We start from the raw sequence: 21798 nt of genomic DNA on the forward strand, positions 1-21798 counted from the left end.
AACAATTTCATATTGTTGAGTTGAGAATTACTCAATGGGAAAGTTGACTGGTTTTATTTTTGAACTTGATACACATGGTTGAAGTAGACATGGGTAGGCGTGGAGTATACATTTTGCCAAGTTCACACACACACGTCACTTAAAAGTATTTGAATCTTTGTCAAGTGCTTCATTTAGTTAGCTTTCAGCCACATAAGTACATAAATAATAAATCATTAACACACAATGGTGTCCTGACATACAGGTGGTTGTAGTTTGTGTTAAAATGTACTTTCCAGTCCAGTTTGTGCATTTTACTTGGTGGAGGCCATGATCTTGATGTACTGGAGGGCGCTGTGTGCGGCTGCGTTGTGCGCGTTGCTGCGGGAGATGCCCGTGCCGTGGCACACGGTGACGGGGGAGGTGGACAGCTCTACCAGGCACTGGTACTGCCCGTTGGCCGTCAGCTCATCTGCAAAGCACAGCCACAGATCCTTAGAACGACGCATACGGGTGAATCGGCACGTTCCCATCTGCTCAATAAGTTCGGTGATTGGTTGGGCAGCTTGGTTGCCTTGGAAACCAGCAGGTTTGTACCTTTCTATTTGAAAGAGATTATATCAGTGGTGAAAAGAATGTCTTACCAAGACAACACCCTTGTTGTAATGGGAGACTTTGGTGTTCAAAATGTAAAAACTTAAAGCTGTATTTTTTTTTCCAAAACAGTTTGTTCAAGGGCGTCGTCCACTTGAACAAATAAAGCACCTTCAATAGCTGAAGAAATGATTAAAACACATAATCTAAAGTCAGGGTTCATGGTTTACGACTGAGTTCCGTTCCTACGGCGGCAATGTAACCACTAGCACTTTGAAAACCTGCATACAGTAATTTAAAGGACCAGCAGCAAATCATTATCAGGTTACGGAATTTGAAATTCCTATACTGTTGAGGGCTGTGGATGCTACAACATTGTGCCAAAGCCTTGGCTGAATAAGAAAGTAGTAATTGGTGTCTAGGAAGTATGTTGAAGCGACACATCTTGACTGAGAGACAGGTTTGTATGTGAGGGAGGAGCTAAGTTTGGCCTGCATTATTCGTGAAGGTTTTATTTTGTTTTGAGTCTCAATTACAGTACAATACTTACTTAAAGTCCGTGAATACAAAACAATAAAATATAGATGTTCTTAGAATGTGGGAGGACACAGAATATGGTGAGGAGACACATGCACAGTGTAGCGTATCCTGGCCATACACATACCGATGTCCATGTAGGCGATGTCGAAGCGTTGCTCCTTGGACAGCTCGGCCATCAGCTGAATGTAGTCCGTGTTGGGAATGCTCAGCGGGTTCCTCCTTAGAAAGGAGATTTTCTCGGCCGATGAATTCTTAAGGTTCTCGAATTGCACCCTTGGTTTAGGTGTCTGTGATGCAGGGAAAAAGAAAGCATGAGTAGCTATTTGACACAAAGTTGAGCATAAGACCCACCCATGTGATTTCAGAGGAGCCTGAAAGACTCTGAAGCTTGGCCACCAACTTCTCGGCAGCTGCCTTCTTTGCCGCTTTTTTGGAGCTTCCAGCAGCTGCTCGGTCAAAAGATGAGCAATGATGAAGACGTGCGGTCACCTGGCTTTATTTCCTGTGAACGACATGATCGTACCCGTCTCTGACAGGGACTCCACTGCGCAGGTGATGGTGAATTCTCGCCTGTGCGGGGGACCGGTCTCCATTATCATTGTGTACTCGGGAAGACGCCAACCTCTCTGCAAGGACAGCTCCTACCAGGAAGGAACGAGTACATTTCAGCAACTCAAACTTTCAAGGCATTTCATTGGGGAAAGACGATTCCATCCCCCACTCTTAATAGAATAAGACTGTCTGTAAACTACTGTTTGCATGGAAGATCTAATTGAACACCTCTACATGCACACCACCCACGGGGGTAACATCCATGCTATCATGTCAATGCTAAAAGGTAAGCAGAGCTGTATTGAATGTTGTTAGATGCATTGAGTTATCTTAACAGCGTTAGCTTCGGATAAGCAACACATACTTGATCGCTCAGTGAACTTCTCGGCACGGTGGGGGAGTATTTGTGTTTTGTGACGTGTCCATGCGCCACATACAGTGTAGCAGTGTTGGTGCTGTCCACTTGCCACCTCGCAAATGGCGAATGAAAACAGAATTTGGGGATCCAAATATTGCCCACTTTAGCCACGCTGGCAAATCAAAATTGCCCGCGTCAAAAGCCCTGCCTGATAAAAGCTAACGTGAGCGCGCTCATTCTGGCGTGTGCGAACGGTGTTAGTGGTTTAGTTTTCCCCCCGCTTCGTAAAATGTTTCAATCCGCCTCGTCGGCGGCCCCTGCACACTCAGCATCTGTCGCCACCCCACGAGTGCCGCCGTTTGTCAGGGTACCTGCTTGCAGCTGAAATCAAGTGAATTGAGAAAGGACCAAATCAGTTCATGGAAGGATTCCATTCAGTACATTTACTCAAAAGATGCGTTCGTTTTAACAAGTTGTTCGTGAATGACAATATTATTCAACGCCGGGTTACCTCTCTGCTCCACTCCCTACTCTTAAAAAAAAAAAGCTTCGTACGCAAATGCGTAGACACACTATTATGGCTTTTAACATTTTCAGTGCGCATGCGCACTACGTGTGTGCACCCCTGGCTATGATTGTTGATCCTTGGGGTATTCTGACAAAAGGGTGTCACAGACATGTTGTTATGAAGACACCTGAGAACTGTTTTAAATAGTGAAGTGCGGGTAATGAACAGAATAAGTTAATTACCTGCAGCATGCCCACTGAGTTGTTGTGGTCGTTTGATTTTGCTGCAACGTCGTTACTCTCGGACTTCACGGGGAGACTCCTGCAGGAACATCATCAAGATTTAAAGGTCCCCCATTTTGCCAAACCAACTTTTTCTAGCATTTGGGATGTAATATTGGCTCTATGGTGCCCCAGCAAACGTGTGAAATACGAGTTGAAATCGTGCACGCATTCCTGAGTTCCAGATGCTTTTCTGCTCCGAGGCCTCAAATCAGGCCATTTGAATTGTTAGATGTTAGAGAGTCACTCTGTGGAGTCACAGTTAGAGAGTCACTCTGTGGAGTTCTAAATAGCCAAAATATGGGACCTGTAACATCTTTGGCTTTCGTCGTTAAAGTTAACATTGATTGTTGTATTGTACAAGCACTTTCCCCATCATTTTCTATTGGATCGATTGTGTTTGTTTGATATTGTACTGTAATAGGTAATTGAATGCCTTAAGCGGCATATTGGATGTACTTACACAGCTTCAGTGTTCATTTGCAGGATGCGCAGCGCATCCTCAGCAGCCATGTGTTTGGCTGCCTTTTTACTGGAACCTTCACCTGGAAGACATAGCATAGACAAGATCACGTCCTAATCAAATATAATAGGGTCTGTTTTAAAGCACAAACAAATGGCAACCTTTGCAGCAGACTTCTCCGATAGTCACGCTGAACACGAAGCTGGGCTGGTGGGCCTCGCCTTCAGCTTTCTCCTGCACATAGGTGGGGATTTTGCCATGTTTGATGCCGTACTCATGCAGCATCTGGATTGGGGTCTTGCTGGCGACATTGGTCCCTTGGGACTTCTTCTTTATTTGGGCTGAGTGGGGTCACGCAGAAGAGTTGAAACATCATCACTAACACCCGGGATTGTATTTTCCTTATGCTGTATATTTGTTAAGTTTTTTTGATGCAAATGTTACATGTTAACGCTAATGTGCCATTGACGTGCTAACAACACATTTTAACGCTAATGTCACATAATTCAGATTCATCCATCCATCCATTTTCTGAGTCGCTTCTCCTCACGAGGGTCGCGGGCGTGCTGGAGCCTATCCCAGCTGTCATCGGGCAGGAGGCGGGGTACACCCTGAACTGGTTGCCAGCCAATCGCAGGGCACATACAAACAAACAACCATTCGCACTCACAGTCATGCCTACGGGCAATTTAGAGTCTCCAATTAATGGATGTTTTTGGGATGTGGGAGGAAACCGGAGTGCCCGAAGAAAACCCACACAGACACGGGGAGAACATGCAAACTCCACACAGGCGGGGCCGGGGATTGAACCCCAGTCCTCAGAACTGTGAGGACACTCTAACCAGTCGAGCAGCGTGCCGCCAATTCAGATTCAGAAAACTTTTATTATCCCGGCTGGGCAGTTTAACGGTTAACACTAGCATTTTCATGCTAACATATTTTAACACTGACATGACAATTTAACGCTAGGGTCACACTTTCGTGCTCTCATTACGCTACACTAACTCTTTTATCCCTTCTGAAATAAGGTTGCTAAAAGCACAAAATGGGAAATAAACTGAGATGCAATTATTCATTCTGCATGTCGCTTGGCTGTACGGTCACTGGTTGTGGTTGTTGGTGTCATGCCATGCGGTATTACTGTGTTTGTGTGTATATTTATGTATTTATAGGGATATATACTTATGTACATGTACACATCTGTTTCCTGTTGTTGTTACTTTTGTACTATTGACGGGTTTATTGTAAAACTAAATTGCCCTTCTTGGGACTAATCATCTGAATCTGATGAGTTTAATTGCCTATGTTACAATTTAGCGCTGTCTCATTTTGAGGACATTATATTTTTTTGCTGCCACATTTTAATGCTAAAATCACAGTCCAACACGTAAATTATATTTTATTGTTAACATCACATTTCAATGCTAACATTACATTTTATTGCTAACGTCACATTTAAATGTTATATTTTACTGCTAACATCCGATTTTAATAGTGATGTCACATGATTATGTTACATTTTAACGCTTATATCACATTTTAATGCTAACATCACTAACATTATATATTAATGCTACATTTTAACACTACCGTCATGTTATAACTAACATCACCTTTCATGCTGTTATATTTGAATGCTGATGTAGTTGAACACTTATCTCATACTTTAACACTAACATTTTAATGCTAACGCCACATTTGACCACTAATGTTACATTTTAGGGCTAAGGTTCCATTTTAATGATCAAGTCACATTTAAACTGTCACGGAACATTTAACGTGTTCATTTTATTAATACTAACGTCCCATTTTAACGCTTTCATAGACGGCTAAAACGTCATCAGAATACTGTACAAAGGTCCTCGGTTTACGACGCACTTTCGACTGTTTACGTAAACCGGGACTCGACGTAGGCTATCAGTAACCTAGGTTAACGCAGTAGTAGTCATAATTACAGTCAACATTTGAAGGATAACGACTTTTCGGCGATAAATATAAGAATGTGAGGGGGGGAGGGGGGATTCATATTATGTGGGGGGAGGGGGGGGGGGGGGCTTGTTGTGCCGAGCGCCGTCTGTAACCTCGGAATGCATCGCAAACCGAGGACAATTTAGCTTTCACTTTACCAACGCAACTTCCCGTTCGGTTGATAACGGCCCTTTTCACCATATCGCCACAACATAACCGGCCTGTTAAGGTTGGAAATAACCCAGAACAATATCGTGACTTGGCATAATAAGTGTAGTAGGCTAACCTCGAGTTAGTGGACGTGATCTCAGCCTGATACATTTCCTTAGACATCTTCGCGGTTTTGTGATCTCGACACGTTATAAGTGCGTTATTTAGTAAATACCTATCAATAAATATCAATATCTATAAATGTATATTTATCTGTGCATGTAAAAAGAGTAACGAAGCCCGGAGTTGGGATGCTAAAAAGACTTGATTGTGGTTCCGGCCGGAAGATAAAAGCTGCAGTGTTGGTATCAACATCCGGGATACCGCGTTCACGTGACGTGACTTCACGTTCAGCATGCTGTTGGTTCGCGCCCCCTGTTGTCAGGTTGCAGAATGGCGTTTTCATGTATTGCCTTCTATGGGAACGATGACCTCCCCAACATGGCCGCCGCGTAGGCACGTGGTGGCGTACCCAAGAGGAGAGGCCTAACCAAGAGTGGGCGTAACTAAAGGAGAGGCGAGGTGAACGGTTGAAGATTAATTGAGTGACTGAGACAGTGACTGACTGATAGAGACATCTATTTCCACATTTAGTAATTTATTGATACAGGCTTATAACAGCTCAATCAATATCGCTCCCTGGGTTCACAAATTTAGAGGAATTCTAGTTTACACTTTTAGAGGTCCCATATTTGGGCTATTTAGACCTCCATAGAGTGAGTCTCTAACATTGACTTAGTATAAAAGCATCAATTTGTCATACGAGTGTCCAGAAAAGGTCCCTCTGACAGCTCCTTCTGTTTGTCCCAGTTTTGTATCCAATTTGTCCATATTTGGCTAAGTAATTTCCTCTGATTGGTTGCCTCCGTGGAGAAGACCCACTTGTGAAGGCACACGTGTTTATGTTGACAACGCTGGCTCCAGAGCGGAAAGGGAAGGCGGAGATCTTCGCTAGTGAAGTAGCTAAACTCGAGAAATTCGAATGACCTGATTTCAGGCCTCACATTAGAAAAGCAGCGGCCCTAATGACGTTGCGAAGGTGGCGGTGGGCTCGCGTGGGGGGCTGCCACGTGGGTGCACACAGCAGAGATACTGTATCCCAAATAACAGAAACAACTTCAGGGAAGTTGCAGGCATAGTTCAGTAGCTAACTGTATGTTGTGCTGGTAGAAATGGGCCAAGTTATTATAAATAAGGAAATTGCAATTGCGCTGAATGGCCACTGCATGGAACAAGGGCGCTTGGTACTCTCATGCTGGAGGTCTCCTTTGCATCATCTGGCCACCGTTTTAGCTACGCCCAAAAAAAATCTGTTCAACTGAAATGGTGAAAAAGAGTTTAATGCAATATTTCTGCAATTCAGTCCTTGTTCTCAGTCATTGCAAGTTTTTTTTTAAATCAGCCCGTTTTGCATGCCTCCCAGTGAAAAGAAACACAAAAAATGACTTAAGTCGTTCTTGGCGCTGAATGTTTGGCTTCTAAAGAATGACTTTAGTTGTCTTTGGCATTGAATGAGTTAAAAAAAATACAGGAAATGGGATCATTATCGTATGAAAAGATTCTGTTAATCTCATGGTTGACATTGATACAGGTTTTGGTTTACAGCAACAGCAGTGATTTTCAAAGTGGGGTACGAGTACGACTAGTGGTAGGCGGGCTCCCTCTAGTGGTGTGCAAAAGAATCACTGCTTGAATACATCCATCCATCCATTTTCTGAGCCGATTCTCCTCACTAGGGTCGCGGGGGTGCTGGAGCCTATCCCAGCTGTCATCAGGCAGGAGGCGGGGTACATCCTGAACTGGTTGCCAGCCAATCGCAGGGCACATAGGAACAAACAACCATTCGCACTCACAGTCATGCCTACGGGCAATTTAGAGTCTCCAATTCATGCATGTTTTTGGGATGTGGGAGGAAACCGGAGTGCCTGGAGAAAACCCACGCAGGCACGGGGAGAACATGCAAACTCCACAATGGCGGGCCCAGGGATTGAACCCAGGTCCTCAGAACTGTGAGGCTGACGCTCTAACCAGTCGTCCACCGTGCCGCCTGCTTGAATACAGTTCAGATGTATTTAACATTCAACACATTTGCCTTTAAGGTTGAAGAACGGTTTGTTCTTTAACATTTATTTATTTAATCTTTAACATTTTAATTGAATAATTTACTCAAGTATTTTTTTTATTTTCCTATATCTCTGCAGTGTTAATATTCAAACCATGTATAATGCTGCAACATGGCTTTGTGGTTAACTTGATACAAGTGAATTAAAAAAAGCGATGGATTGTCTTTTTGAAAACACATGCCGATGACGAGCTGAACATCAGCACCACCACCCGACTCGGATAGTTTTGTAAACGTTCACCAGAGACAGCATGGCTTCATGGGTAACTTAATACTAGTGAATGGGGCAGTGCCGACTGTCTAACTATCTGGGCTTCCTCCTACCGTCCCGCTGTCGTCAGGTGCCGTGTTCGGCTGTTACATTATGTTCCCAACAACGAGGGTAAGTTAACTTGTGTGCTGATTTTTATGATTATAGTCCACAATAACCATTCAGTTTTGAAGTTGAGCATCTGAACGTGATTTTACATCATATAAACTAACATTTTTTGGCCCTGTTTAGTGCCACTTTAATATAATTTTAGGAATAAAACCTCTTTTGCGTTTTGATGAACACTTGGGCCTCCGACATTACTGTATTTTACTGTTATTCATGATGGTGGTACTTGGAGAGCTAAGTATTTTTTTAGGTGATACTTGCTGTAAAACATTAAGGTCCTGAGAAAGACATTAACATCCAGAGAAAGACACTATGAATGTAAAACGGCAACAAACGTCCCTTGGAGTATTCACAGGTGCGGGACGGCGTCAAAGACGTTCAGGATGCTCTATGGGAACCGGAAAGACGACTTTCTTCCTGAGACGGGAGTCACATCGTGGCATCTGCTTCAAGAACCTGGATTCCAACCACGCGGTCTGCTGGCTCACATCATTGTTCACTTTGGTCATGATATCCATTAGGTCGTAATTCCTGGATTTCAAAATTCAGATGATGAACTAGACAACAGGTATCCACAACCATTTTGAAGAACGTATCTTTAACTTTGTAGTCGCAGTGACTGTGGCTATTTATAATAAAAAGAAGTATTTGATACCTACACATATACACATACAGGTGCATCTTAATCAACTAGAATATGATAGAAAAGTTCATTTATTTTAGTAATTCAATTCAAAAAGTGAAACTCATACTCTAGACCAGGGGTGCCCAAACCTTTTGGCTCAGGGGCCATATTGATGTAAAAAAATTGTCATACGGGCCAGCATTAATTTTACATGCTACCGACGAGGGGAATGCTTTTTTGTATTTATTTTTATTTTACTTTGTTTTACAATGCTGTCTGCTGCTAGGTAGATCTGATAACTGCCTGACCTGGATAAATGAAGGTTAAAATAAAAATTAATTAAATGCAAAAGAAAGTATTTTTATGGAATTTGACTCAAACTCAAACTTTATTCATCTGAATCAACAAACAACATGTTTGCATTAATGTGAAGGGTGATACTGAGATCTCGACTGCAGTAAATGGGCCAGGTCGGGCTCAAAAGCGGTGGTTTTAATGCGCAAGATGTCACGCAGGTGGGAGTCACTTAGTCTTGTCCTCACGCGGTTCTTATTCATGTTCATGACTGAGAATGTCTTCTCGCACAAGTATGTCGAGCCAAACAAGCTCAACATTTTCTTAGCAAATGTACGAATCTCTTGGAACCTGTCTTTATCCCGCTGCTGGTAAAAGTTAACAAGAGGGAGTTGTTGGTACCGGCTGCAACACTCCGTGTCACACTGCAGCTCAATGAGCTCCAACTGCAGGTGGGCTGGAACGTCACTGAGATCCACGGAAACGGGAGAAGAAAAAAGCGTGATCTCCTTTTCAATAGTTGCAAAATCCCTGAAACGTTGTTGAAACTCCTCAGTCAGAGATGAGATGTTAGCGGCATACCTCCTCATTTGCGCACTAATATTGTGCGCTGGAAAACATGTCATTATTTCTTGCAGAGATTGGAAATGTGTGGTATTGGGCTGCGTTTGTGACAGGTGGGTTTGGAAAAGTAGCAGCTTGGTCCGAAAGGCTTTAATATGTGAATACAGTTGGCTTATCAATGCATTTTGCCCCTGAAGGCTCGTGTTCAGGGCGTTCAGATGTCAGGTTATGTCAACTAAAAATCCAAAATCAGACAGCCAAACAGGATCGGTTAGTTCTGGCATCGGCTGTCCCTTGTTCGCCAAGAATTGTCCAATTTCCTCTTTGAGTGAGTAGAAACGCTGCAGTGCAGACCCCCGACTGAGCCATCTTACATCGGTGTGATACACAACATCTCCGTATTCAGCGTGGATATCCAGTAGAAATTGTTGAAACTGGCGGTGGCACCGGGCTTTGGAGCGAATATAATTAATAGCCTTTATCACCGGTTTCATAACGTGATCATATTTCAGATGTTTGGCACATAGAACTTGTTGGTGAATAATACAATTGAGTTTTATAGCTTCACCTCCTTCTTCGCTTACTTTGTTACACACTAGGGTTGATAATCCCCTGTGCTCGCCAACCATGGCAGGTGCGCCATCCGTAATAATCCCCGTGATTTTATTCCAAGAGTAATTTTATGTCATCTACGGCGGAACAAACAGAAGCAAATAAATCTTTCCCTCTTGTTTGGTCCTTAAGGCTCTGGAGGTCAAGTAGCTCTTCACGCACGTTCATTTCACTGTCCACTCCTTTCAAAAAAATCAGTAACTGAGCGGTGTCGGATGCATCCGTGCTTTCGTCACAGGCTAACGAAAAAAATTCAAACTCCACTCCTTTTGCGTCCAACTGTCTCTTAATATCAGAAGAAACTTCTTCGATCCTTCGTGACACAGTGCTTCGAGCCAGGCAAACATTGGCGAACTGTTGCTTTTTCTCAGGACAAATGTTCGCCACCATTTTCATCACACAGTCTTTAATAAATTCACCCTCAGTAAAAGGTTTGCAGTGCTTGGCAATCAGCGTTGCCACCTCATAGCTTGCCTTTGTTGCATTTTCATTCGACTCATTGGCTCCTGTGAAAAAGTGTTGCTGTGCCGTTAAACCAGCTTCCAGTTGCTTAAATTTTTCACTGCGTTCGTTCGCAGTTAGCTTGTCATAATTAGCATGTTTCGTCTGGTAGTGCCTCTTTATGTTGAACTCCTTGAACACAGCCACAGTCTCTTGGCAAATTAGGCAGATGCAGTTGTTTCTAAATTCAGTGAAAAAATATTCAGACTTCCATTTGTCCTGGAAACGGCGGCCCTCGCTATCAACTTTCCTTTTCTTACTTCCAGTTGCCATTTTAGAAATGGGCAAAAAACAGATCATGCGCAAAACGGCCCCGCGACAGTTCGGCCACAAGTTTACTGTCATCCTGTGGTGAAATATAAAATTGCGCGTGTATTTTGCACTGCCGGTATTGATTTTATGACAGATGCTTCGGGCCAGTGGAAATATGAACACGGGCCGGATTTGGCCCGGGGGCCGGACTTTGGGCATGTCTGCTCTAGACAGATTCATAAAACAAAAAATACTTTTCAAAGACCCAATTCCTACCAAATTTCTATGTTAAAAAATCATTTTAATGTCATGTATGTAATATTCCAATTTCTTGTGATGGTGAATTTGGGGTTTTACTTGGCTGTCAAGCTATAGTCATCAAAATTATAAAATTATAAAATCATTAAATATTTCAATCTGTGTAGTGAATCAAGAAAAATGAATAAATGACTTTCACTTTTTGAATTGAACTGCTGAAATAAATGAAGTTTTCTACAATATTCTAATTTATTGAGATGCGCCTGAATGAACATGCATTTGTAGTAAAAAATAAAATAAAACTTCAAAAAGGCATCTGTGAGTAGCCTCCCTGTTACAAGAGCTCTGCTGTGCTTTATTTGTAGTTTTACATCCTTTATTACCATGTAGTTTCATTTTCCGTTGTGCTAAACTGTTTTGCACTGTTTACAGTGTATTAGCTGTGACATTGTTTTATTTATTTATTTATTTTTGCGGAGAATATCAGCGATTGTTGTTGTTGGGGTTTAAGGTTACTTAACGTTGTCCCAAACTGTTTGCACTATTATATATACACTTAATTATATATGATATTGTATTTAGCAGAAAATATCGCCACTATTGGACTTTTTGCCGTTTGTCTATGATGCTACAACTGTGAGGAGCTTTGCCCAAAATGCAGTCGCCTGGCGTCCCCTTGGCGAAGAATACATCGTGGAGGAGAAATGGAAAATGACGCGAGCAGACACTGAAATGACATAAAAAGAAAGCGAGAGCGGGGAGGACTAAATGGTACAGGAGATTTCTTCTGTATGCGAGTTAACTCGCCAACGGACGAACTGACGGCTGTTAGAAAACTGCAGTTTCTTTGTTCACGTTCAAACGTTCAGCTTGCGCCCATCGCAAGTGACGTCATGCACGCCTTCATAGTGGTCAGTGGAGACTTCAATCATGCTGCGCTTTCTTATCGATGAACAACTTCTCACTATACTCAGCAAGAGGGTGAAAAAAAACTCTGAACCTCCTGTTTGCCAAATGCCAATGTGAAGGGAGTTCTTTTATATTTTATTTAGAAAATAATATATATTTATTATTATCCATCCATCCATTTTCTGAGCCGCTTCTCCTCACTAGGGTCGCGGGCGTGCTGGAGCCTATCCCAGGTGTCATCGGGCAGGAGGCGGGGTACACCCTGAACTGGTTGCCAGCCAATCGCAGGGCACATACAAACAAACAAAACAGTCGCACTCACAGTCACACCTACGGGCAATTTAGAGTCTCCAATTCATGCATGTTTTTAGGATTTGGGAGGAAACCAGAGTGCCCGGAGAAAACCCACGCAGGCACGGGGAGAACATGCAAACTCCACACAGGCGGGGCCGGGGATTGAACCCGGGTCCTCAGAACTGTGAGGCTGACGCTCTAACCAGTCTGACCACCGTGCCGCCGATATTTATTATTATGATTATTATTATTGTGGTTTACATTTTATGTTCAATCGTGCGATCTTTTGTTTAAAGTGCTCCATAAATAAAGTTGAGTTAAGTTTCGGTTGAGTTATTTCTGTAAGGGCAGCCTTTCTGAATGCATGCTTTTATGTTGGATCTTAATGGGCTGTGGAAGTGTGCAGTGAGGTAGACAGCATAGTTTTGATGCCTAACGTACCTGGGGACCATTGTGGTCAGGTTTTTGCACAAAGACTGAATAAACCAAGTGCCGAACTTCTTGTTTCTGCAAGAAACATACAATGGGATGGAGGCCACAGCCAGCAGGAAGTCCGCGTCAGCTGGGATGGACCTTTTCACTGGTGCGGCATCGTAGGACAAGTTGGTGTCTGTTGGGCCGTCACTCTGAAAGTAAACGGGGGTTTGCTTGGCGGAGCCCTGGCAGGCCTGGATGAAAAATAGTTTGGGTTTTCCGTTTAAAGAAGGGCAATGCAACCCATTGAGCGGTTGCATGAGCTCAGTGAGCTGGACAGTGCGGCCATCCACGCCGTACACGCTTTCATGCGCCCCGTGGCTGAGCACGCAGCACACCAGGCAGTCCATCTGACTGTGATCTCTGGTGCTGAGCTCCTGTATTGATGAGATAATCTTTTCCTTGTTGCAGTTACGCTCGATGTTAACCTCGAAGCCAAGCCATTCAAACACCTTCTTCAGACGAGCTGGAAACACACAGAGCCAGCAATCATCATTTACACTTTTTTTTTTCTTTTATAGGTCGGTTGTCGGTCGGTAGATACTTTATTTACCCACAAAGGAAATGTACTATACTAATACTATATTATACTATACTATACTTATCGAGGGAAACACCTTTAGTAGACAAGAGACAGGACAAACCCTTTCAGGATAAATAGAAGTATAATTGAATAAAAACATGCATGCCAGGAGATCAAATGCAATCCGATGGCTGCTTCTAAGAAGTGTCTGCCTATTTTCTCCTTAGGGGCTCATATAAACTAGGGCCCGGCCGATGAGGTCGATGCCAATTTTGATATTTGGGAGAAAAAAACAATTCTGATAACCGATTCATCGGCCAATATATTAAAAAATATTTAATGAATAAAATAACTTCTTTTTGGGTCCCCTAGATATCTTGATATAACATTTTTACATAAAATTACATTAAATTAATGGCAATTAATTTTTTATTTTCTATTATCTATGTTATTTATTTCCATTTGTTACAGATCCCAGCATGTAATTAAAAAAAATAAATGGACAAATTAAAAAAATGGCAGGTTATTTTTGTCGGCTGGCCACTCCTGGGAAGGTTCACCGCTGTTCCATGTTTTCTCCATTTGAGGATAATGCCTCTGACCGTGGTTCGCTGGAATCCTAAAGATTTCCAGATTGATAGATGTCAATTACTTTATTTCTCATCTGTTCTTGAATTTCTTTGGATCGTGGCATTTTGTTGCAGCTGTTTGAGATCTTTTGGCCGACTTCATTTTGTCTAACAGGTTCTATTTAAGTTATTTCTTGATTGAACAGGTCTGGGGGTCATCAGATTTGGGTGTGGTGAATGAACCAATGAAAATGAACCAAAAAAAGCGGGGCCATTACTTTTTCACACAGGACCAAGTACTGTAGCTTTGAATAGCACCCCCCCCCCCCCCAACACCCCTTGATAAATAAAATCACCACATAAAAACAGCATTTTATGTTTACTTGGGTTATCTTTTTCTGATATTTACATTTGTTGGATGATCTTTAACGTAAAGTGGGGAAACTATGCAAAAATATAAGAATTTGAGAGGGGGGGGGGGCAATACTTTTTCACGGCACAGTATTTTGAGACATTAAACATCGAATGGGGTCAAATTTACACTTCGTCACATTAAACCGCATACACTCCTTGAAGTCTCAGCGCCCTTTGCACAATGGTCATTGCACCGGACTATTGCAATATTAGTCATTCGAACTGCTCTAAGTGCTAGAGGACTCTGCATCTTTTTGCACAATTGTTTTTTGTCAATGTCTTTATGTCTCCAAAGTGTTCTGTAAATTGACTGTCTGTTGTACTAGAGCGGCTCCAACTACCGGAGACAAATTCCTTGTGTGTTTTGGACATACTTGGCCAATAAAGACGATTCTGATTCTGATTCTGAATTAACCCCAAGGATAAGAGGGTTGAGGCAACCTACCTTCATCAATAATGGTCCCCTCTCTCTGCTTGAGTTTCGTTTCCACTTCCTTGAAGTCAATGTTGTTAATTATTAGGCAGATTCCACGTTTGACTCCATTCATGGAATAGGTTTTCACATCCTACAGAGACACTTAATATGACTATTATCAAAAGATGAAATGTGATAAGATTTATACTTTGTGCACGTCGACACACCTCATCACTTGTGTTTGTTGGATCTTCTGTGTCAAAAGAGGAATGCCCATCTTCTCTTGTCACTGAGGGGCAGATTAGCATAAAGTGGAAGGTCCATAAGAACTTTGAATAATCTAATACAGTGGAACCTCCAAATCCTACCTCTAAAATCACACAAAAAGTAGGCGCTCAAAACATAATCGTGTGTGACGTCACGTCAGACTCTCACGAAAGTTTTTCTTATTTCAATGAGCATTTGTAGGATTAATTCCATCGATACATTTTCTATTTTCGCTCACATTCACATGTGAAATGCTCTCATAAACAAGTAAAATGCTTTAGTGACCTGTTCTTACAAACACAACTGATTTTTTTTTCCTTCACATACACGACTAAAACGTTTTACATACACTAGTTAAACACGTTTAACTAGTGTATGGGGGGGGGTCTGGATTGTATCCCCTGCGATAAACATAATCCCTATGGAAAAGTAGTTATGAAATGAGGACCTTAGGCTTGCATCAGAGTGCTCAACATTGAAGGTTCCACTGTAAAGTATTCGCATCCAAAATGGTAAATTAGTAGATGTTTTTAGTTACATATTGTGTCGACACGGCTACTTTCTTCAGTGGTCATTGCTCTCAGTCCACGTGACAGGTTCTCATCGTCATCTAAAACACCCCCCACACTCACAATCTCTACGGACACATTGAAATAAGGTTCAGAGGTCATAAAATCGTCCGATGGGAAGCACTGTGATTGTGACTCAAATGTAATACACCCAAGCTAACACGTGTATTACCCACGCAAGTGTAGGAAGAAAACACGAAGAACTGTGCCACAAAGAAAAACAACATGAGAGATACGTCACACTTTTGATGCAATCGTCATGACAACCTCGATACGCTCTTCCCTCGACAGACGATGGCAGTTCTTTGGAAAAGCGCAGAACACAATGTTTTTGAAACAGACTTAGATTGAAATGTATTAATTTTTAAAAATGACAAAATGTCCAGATAGATGGGTCTTATATTCTATACCTGACAGGCTCCGAATCCGAGGCTCCGAGGACTGGCTGACCTGCTCAGAAACATTACAGATCATATCTCATATCATGCAGACTATTAGGTGGCCATGTGGTTCTGCAGAAATGCCATGACAAAGGCTTAGAAATAATAATACGCTAAGCAATATTAAAGAACTTACTTGGTTCTGTTCAAAGGAAGATGATTTGGATCGCAGTGGCTGCATTTCGTCAGGTACAGGGAAGCTGCAATTCACTGGAGTTTAAATAAAAACAGCAGAGTTCTAGTCCATGGATTAATCTAATCTCTTTTTTGTATTTTGTGCCATTCCATCAAACCCATTCATATGTTCCTGATATTCCTTTCATTACCATGATCTTCCTTAAACTTGATGATCTTTTCTTTCAACACTGGGCACACAGACGTAATGATCTCTTCCAGTAAGTTCAGGTTGGTGTCGCTGAGAAGGTCCAAGTGCTCCATTTCCAGGAAGACCTCCAGTGTTGACTGCTTCAACCAAGCACATTTGCAAATTAATTTAGTCAGTCAAACACACAAATACAAAATGAGAACACTCGCAATTAGCTGCTGTAGTCCACAACTGACGCACAGACGCTCACACTGAACGAACCAGCCAACCCGACTCCAGCTGCTGACATCACTTCCCCGTAAAGGCACACATCCGACATACAAATGCTAAAATAAGGAAATCCCACTTACACTTTGTTCCAGTTTCCTCCGTGGAATCTTTTCACGGAGCAAGAACTTCATCCCTTTCAAGTCTTCATTGGTAATATCCACCGAAAGGTCGTACAGCAGCTTCCTGAAGAATTCAGACAAATAAACCTGTCTGAGTAACTGGTCCTCAATTAGAGTATGACTTACAGTATATTTAGAGACAGTATCTGTATAAAAATACATCAGAACATAATACAATGAACATCAGATAATCCCCATTTTAACAAGATTCAGGGTATTTGGAGTAAGTCAGACTATCATGATGAATTTTCAAATACAGAATGAATCTGTACTGAGAGGTGCTGATAAAGAAACATTTTTGACGATAGTGGTAGTGGGGGTGGATTGACGTATTGGTACCCCCAAATCCAATCGTGTGGCTGAAGATTGGTTTTAGTAGGACTAAGACAGTAAAACCTCGGCATTAACACGTAATACCGAATGATTTTGGGGTGGGGGCTTGAGATGTTATTAAAATGGGCCTAGCGACACCACTGATAAGCGCTATAGAAAATGGGTGCATGGCTGCGCACTCATATGCAGCTGTTCCTTGCTCCGAGACTAATTTCTCCTTAAGGAGACAAATAAAGAGAAACCTTGAACCTTGATTATTATCTTTGAAAAAGCTGGATTTTTGTTAAGTGCAAGTGTACCTGATTTTCCGAGCAATGTGTGCAAATAGCCCACCTGAAAGGAGGGATGAGGCGGGCGGTCAGAGGCATTTGGAGCTTCAAGTCCCGGATGAGACTGTTTTGTTGGATGATGAGGAGAAGCTCGGTGAGCAGGTGAGGTCGTTCAGGTGTGAGGTGGTTCTGGTCGGCCAGGATGGAGAAGAGGTCACTGGCCGTGTCCACCGAGTCTGAGCGTGAAGGTCGCAGCAGTTCGGTACAAAGGAACACCAAAGCTCTGACATCGTCATTCCTCAGGTCATTTGCTGCCCTGAGAAGCAGCCTCTGGAAATCCATGACCTGGAATAAAACACACGCTGTCGTTTAGCAGATGTGATTCTTTATTGTTTTGTGTTTTACAACTTAGTGGCTGATAGGTCCATAAAATCCTTCAAAAGATCTATGAATTGTTTTTCAAATTATTAATTAATTATTATTATTTATTATTATTATGACAAGGTGGTAGAATGTACATGTGAATGTTATGAACTCTAGTTTCCAAGACATTTTGTACAGTATTGATCAACAATAACAATACTTACCATACACATTATAATAAAATAAACTGAATGATTTTTGCTTTATTTACCTTTGAAGTTTAGACTTAAATTTAAACTATGCTTGAGTACACAGAAGTAGATTTGTAACAGTTTTCTAGGGTCATGCATGTGCTTTAAAACAATACGAAAATCTGCTTTTAAGTGATGTAGTTTCAAAGACATATTTGTTTAAATAAATAACCTGAGGTTTTTTGAGATAAAGTTTTCGTGTTCTGGTCTTTTCCTTCCATGTTACTAAAGCCTGAAAACCGACCACCATTTTCTTTCCATTTTTATTTGTACCTAGAAATAGGGTACTTTAATTCACCAAAGTCCACCAAAATCGCGTTTTCTCATTGTTTCACGCAAGGTAATACTTGTTGTTTTCAAATTACGTTGTTTTGGAAATCCCTTTTACACTTTGTTTTTTAATTTTTCGATTTGTTTGAGATTTTCTGTGGTTCAGACAAAGATGAAAATGTTCCTCGATTTCGGTGTCAAAAATCACACGTTAATAAGATTTTGTAACGATAGAAAACTATCTGGTGGTGATTCAGTATTATTATTCTTGTTTTCTGTGAAGTTGTAAGTAATTGTGATGATCGTGGTGCTCTCAGTTTGATCATCAAAATGATCCGCCCTGTTCAAACGTCACATTTCAGTCTCAACTAAAAAGAAAAGAAAGAATTGTTCTACCAAAGAGTCAAGGTTTTGGTTTCACATTTCCTAATGATTTACACTGATTCCTGGGCAGAATATTTTGGCAAATTTTCAACAAAAAGTGGCATAAAATCCTTAATCCTTAAACGATTTGACAAAGTAGGCCTCATTTTATTTGTGTAACACTCCTCTATCCAATGATATCTATCTATTTTGATGTAAAGGTATTTTGAAAATGGTGGTAACATTGCTCCATGAGATGGCAGAAGCTACATTTGAACCACCTGTGGCCATTCATACAGCGCAATAAATCATGGCTTCCTTCAAGTATATAAGCTTGGTGTTCAATTACAGGCCCAGATTTCATATTGAGTGAGTGGATTTGTGAGTAAACTGAGACGAGATCATCATTATTTCACTATTCCTAATTTGTGGATATTTTTGTTTAGTGGTGTGGCGTGAGATTTGTCTTATGTAAAATGGATGCCATAGCTCAAAACACACTGCTACCAGAATGATTCGTAACTCATAAACTGTGTCTTGTGCCAGCCTAATACATCAAGCGTTAAAAGAATGTATCTCTCTCATCTGGAAAAATAATATATATATATATATACGTGTACTCTTTCCTAGTCGTTATCGTTCGCATTTATTTATTTTTTAGTCAGATAACGTTAGGAAAGCTAGAGCAACGTCGTATTGATGTCCAGTGATGTTTCTTTTTCATAAAAGTTATAAAAACAGGTATTCTATATAATAGACAGCTGTATTTTTACTTTTACATTTCAGAATCTGGACTGTTTTACTCTTAAGTAAAGGAGTTGAATTCGTACTTTTGCTACCGGAGGTTTTAAAAAAAATATATATATATATATATATATATTTTTATTATTATTATTATTATTTTTTTGTGAACACATAGGCGCCTGTACCCCTACTTAAGTACGGAATGTGAGTATTAATTATTATTATTATTATTTTTTTTTTTTTTTTAAAAAGGTACAATAACCAGGCGTACACAACATAGATACGTTCTTAAAGTAACCTAGCAAACGTTAGGAGTTACCTAACTCTTACCTGGGTGGACTTGACTTATTCACTCTCAGCAGCACAGACACACCAAGTACACTTTCGTCGTCCACATAACGAGAAATAACTTCTGATAAAAGTTCTTCTGATTCCCTCAAACACGACCGTGGACGACTCACTCCCAAGTCGTTTCTGAGAAACACGAGTCACGTAAAGAGGAACTGGAAAGTGAAAGTAAACTTGCCTTGCCTGTGCACACTGCAGCCACACTCAGGTAAAAATAACAGAAATAAAGGCATAAAATAGAATAATAACGAAAAGAAAAAACAACAACATGAAAATCATTATGAGTCACCATAATAAAGGTTGTTGTTGATCTCCCCAACTTTTGCAATTGCTTTTGTATGTTATGTGGGTCATTGCACAACGAGAGGATGTCGTAAGCCAGGCCCCACACCCATATTTCATGAAATGGCATTAAATACTGCAACATGCACTTCTTGTGTACATTGCAATTGCACAGACAAAATGTAACTGTATATCGATCTTGTAATTGTTAAAAGATTTGCTTTATCAAATCCATATATTAAATAGAAATTATATCCTTCAATCATGTCTCTCAACATACATGCAATCATGGAATTAAACATTTTTGAAATAAGTTTTATATCAGCTTTTTGGGGTATGATTTTGTTGATATGTATTTTTAAAGTATCTGTGTTGTAATTGTTAACATGGTTTGTTTCTATCATTTTAAATAGTAGTAATCGTGCTCTGACATGTCTCTCATGGCATGCAACCCTGTTAGGAAAACCTTTTTGAGGAACAGAAAAAAAATAAAACTTAGCAGAAATGACAATTTCAAGCTAATTGCTCTGACCGTGGATTGACATACATTATGAATGTATATGATATACAGTGGGTACGGAAAGTATTCAGACCCCCTTAAATCTTTCACTCTTTTTTTTTATATTGCAGCCATTTGCTAACATCATTTAAGTTCATTATTTCCACATTAATGTACACACAGCACCCCATATTGACAGGGGAAAAAACGGTATTGTTGAAATTTTTGCAGATTTATTAAAAAAGAAAAACTGAAATATTACACAGCCATAAGTATCCAAACCCTTTGCTCAGTATTTAGTAGAAGCACCATTTTGAGCGAATACAGCCATGAGTCTTTTTGGGAATGATGCAACAAGTTTTTCACACCTGGATTTGGGGATCCTCTCCAGTTCTGTCAGGTTGGATGGTGAACGTTGGTGGGCAGCCATTTTCAGCTCTCTCCAGAGATGCTCAATTGGGTTTAAGCCAGGGCTCTGGCTGGGCCATTCAAAACACTCATGGAGTTGTTCTAAAGCCACTCCTTCTGTATTTTAGCTGTGTGCTTAGGGTCATTGTCTTTTTTGAAGGTGAACCTTCGGCCCAGTCTGAGATTCTGAACACTCTGGAGAAGGTTTTCTTCCAGGATATTCCTGTACTTGGCCGCATTCATCTTTTCTTTGATTGCAACCAGTCCCCCTGTACCTGCAGCTGAAAAACACACCCACAGGATGATGCTGCCACCACCATGCTTCACTGTTGGGACTGTATTGGACAGGTGATGAGCAGTGCCTGGTTTTCTCCACACATGGCACTTAGAATTAAGGCCAACAATTTCTATCTTGGTCTCATCAGACCAGAGATTCTTATTTATCACCATCTTGGAGTCCTTCAGGCGTTTTTTTTAGCAAACTCCATGCGGGCTTTCATGTGTCTTGCACTGAGGAGAGGCTTCCGTCGGGCCACTCATATGCAGGATGACTGAATGCATAAATAGTACAGCAGTACAGTATTTTGCAATCCTGTCTTCCTCATGCATCAGAATGTTAAGTGTACCAGTTAAATGACGATCAATCATCCCCATCATATTAAAATATGGAATTCAAAAAGGCAAAAGTGTAATCATGCCATTGTAGTATACTTCACTCATACCTGGACTGTGCAAAATGTAGTATGAGCAGTTGTATTTAATATTGTGGTAATATAATCACAATCTCGTGAAAATATTAATTCTACTGTATAATAATCAATCATACTGTATAATAATCAATCATTCTATAAAAACAAGTAATAATCACAATCATCGTCATCATCATCATCATCTATTTAAGCTTGAAACGACACGTGACAGCCGCTGTATTTATTTTTTTTATTATTGTAATGTGTACCATTTTAATGACTCTCAATTTATGTAACATCATAATAGGTTAAAAGATGGACACAAAAAAGT

General features: G+C 40.9%; 2 protein-coding genes across 6 annotated transcripts; both read right to left on the reverse strand.

Moving 5' to 3' along the window:
- Positions 1–31: 31 nt before the first annotated feature.
- prkra (protein kinase, interferon-inducible double stranded RNA dependent activator) lies at positions 32–6895 on the reverse strand. The gene is given in 9 exon segments (XM_061691390.1): positions 32–451; positions 1238–1400; positions 1465–1559; positions 1637–1754; positions 2774–2852; positions 3276–3357; positions 3437–3590; positions 3592–3616; positions 5530–6895. Coding segments are annotated over 9 exon segments (921 nt in total). The 5' UTR covers positions 5577–6895; the 3' UTR covers positions 32–293.
- Positions 6896–6996: 101 nt separating this feature from the next.
- On the reverse strand, positions 6997–19920 carry casp10 (caspase 10, apoptosis-related cysteine peptidase). Of its 5 annotated transcripts, none has more exons than XM_061691385.1 (12): positions 19768–19920; positions 17315–17595; positions 16610–16712; positions 16261–16396; positions 16071–16144; positions 15905–15944; positions 15762–15797; positions 15464–15562; positions 14886–14947; positions 14689–14809; positions 12705–13203; positions 6997–8485 (listed from the first exon to the last, which is right to left on the reverse strand). In XM_061691385.1, the coding sequence occupies exons 1-12, from the start codon at positions 19879–19881 to the stop codon at positions 8323–8325; spliced, it is 1728 nt and encodes a 575-aa protein (XP_061547369.1). In that variant the 5' UTR covers positions 19882–19920; the 3' UTR covers positions 6997–8322. The 5 variants fall into 5 exon arrangements, with proteins under 5 accessions (XP_061547369.1, XP_061547372.1, XP_061547368.1 ...); XM_061691388.1 differs by having other exon boundaries at positions 14689–14737; positions 16261–16399; XM_061691384.1 differs by having other exon boundaries at positions 16261–16399.
- Between the last annotated feature and the right edge of the window lie 1878 nt (positions 19921–21798).

Source organism: Phycodurus eques, chromosome 12 (genome assembly GCF_024500275.1).
Source record: "Phycodurus eques isolate BA_2022a chromosome 12, UOR_Pequ_1.1, whole genome shotgun sequence".
NCBI lineage: Eukaryota > Metazoa > Chordata > Actinopteri > Syngnathiformes > Syngnathidae > Phycodurus > Phycodurus eques.

Bases quoted from the DNA above. Each gene is read 5' to 3' on its own strand.
- casp10 (XM_061691384.1), bottom strand. From the start codon at position 19,881: ATGGTGACTCATAATGATTTTCATGTTGTTGTTTTTTCTTTTCGTTAT. The intron at 15,798-15,904 runs GTATAGAATATA...GCTTTTCCAAAG, and splicing joins TCGGATTCGGAGCCTGTCAG to AACTGCCATCGTCTGTCGAG. The intron at 8,486-12,704 runs GTACGTTAGGCA...TTTGAAATCCAG, and splicing joins CTGACCACAATGGTCCCCAG to GAATTACGACCTAATGGATA.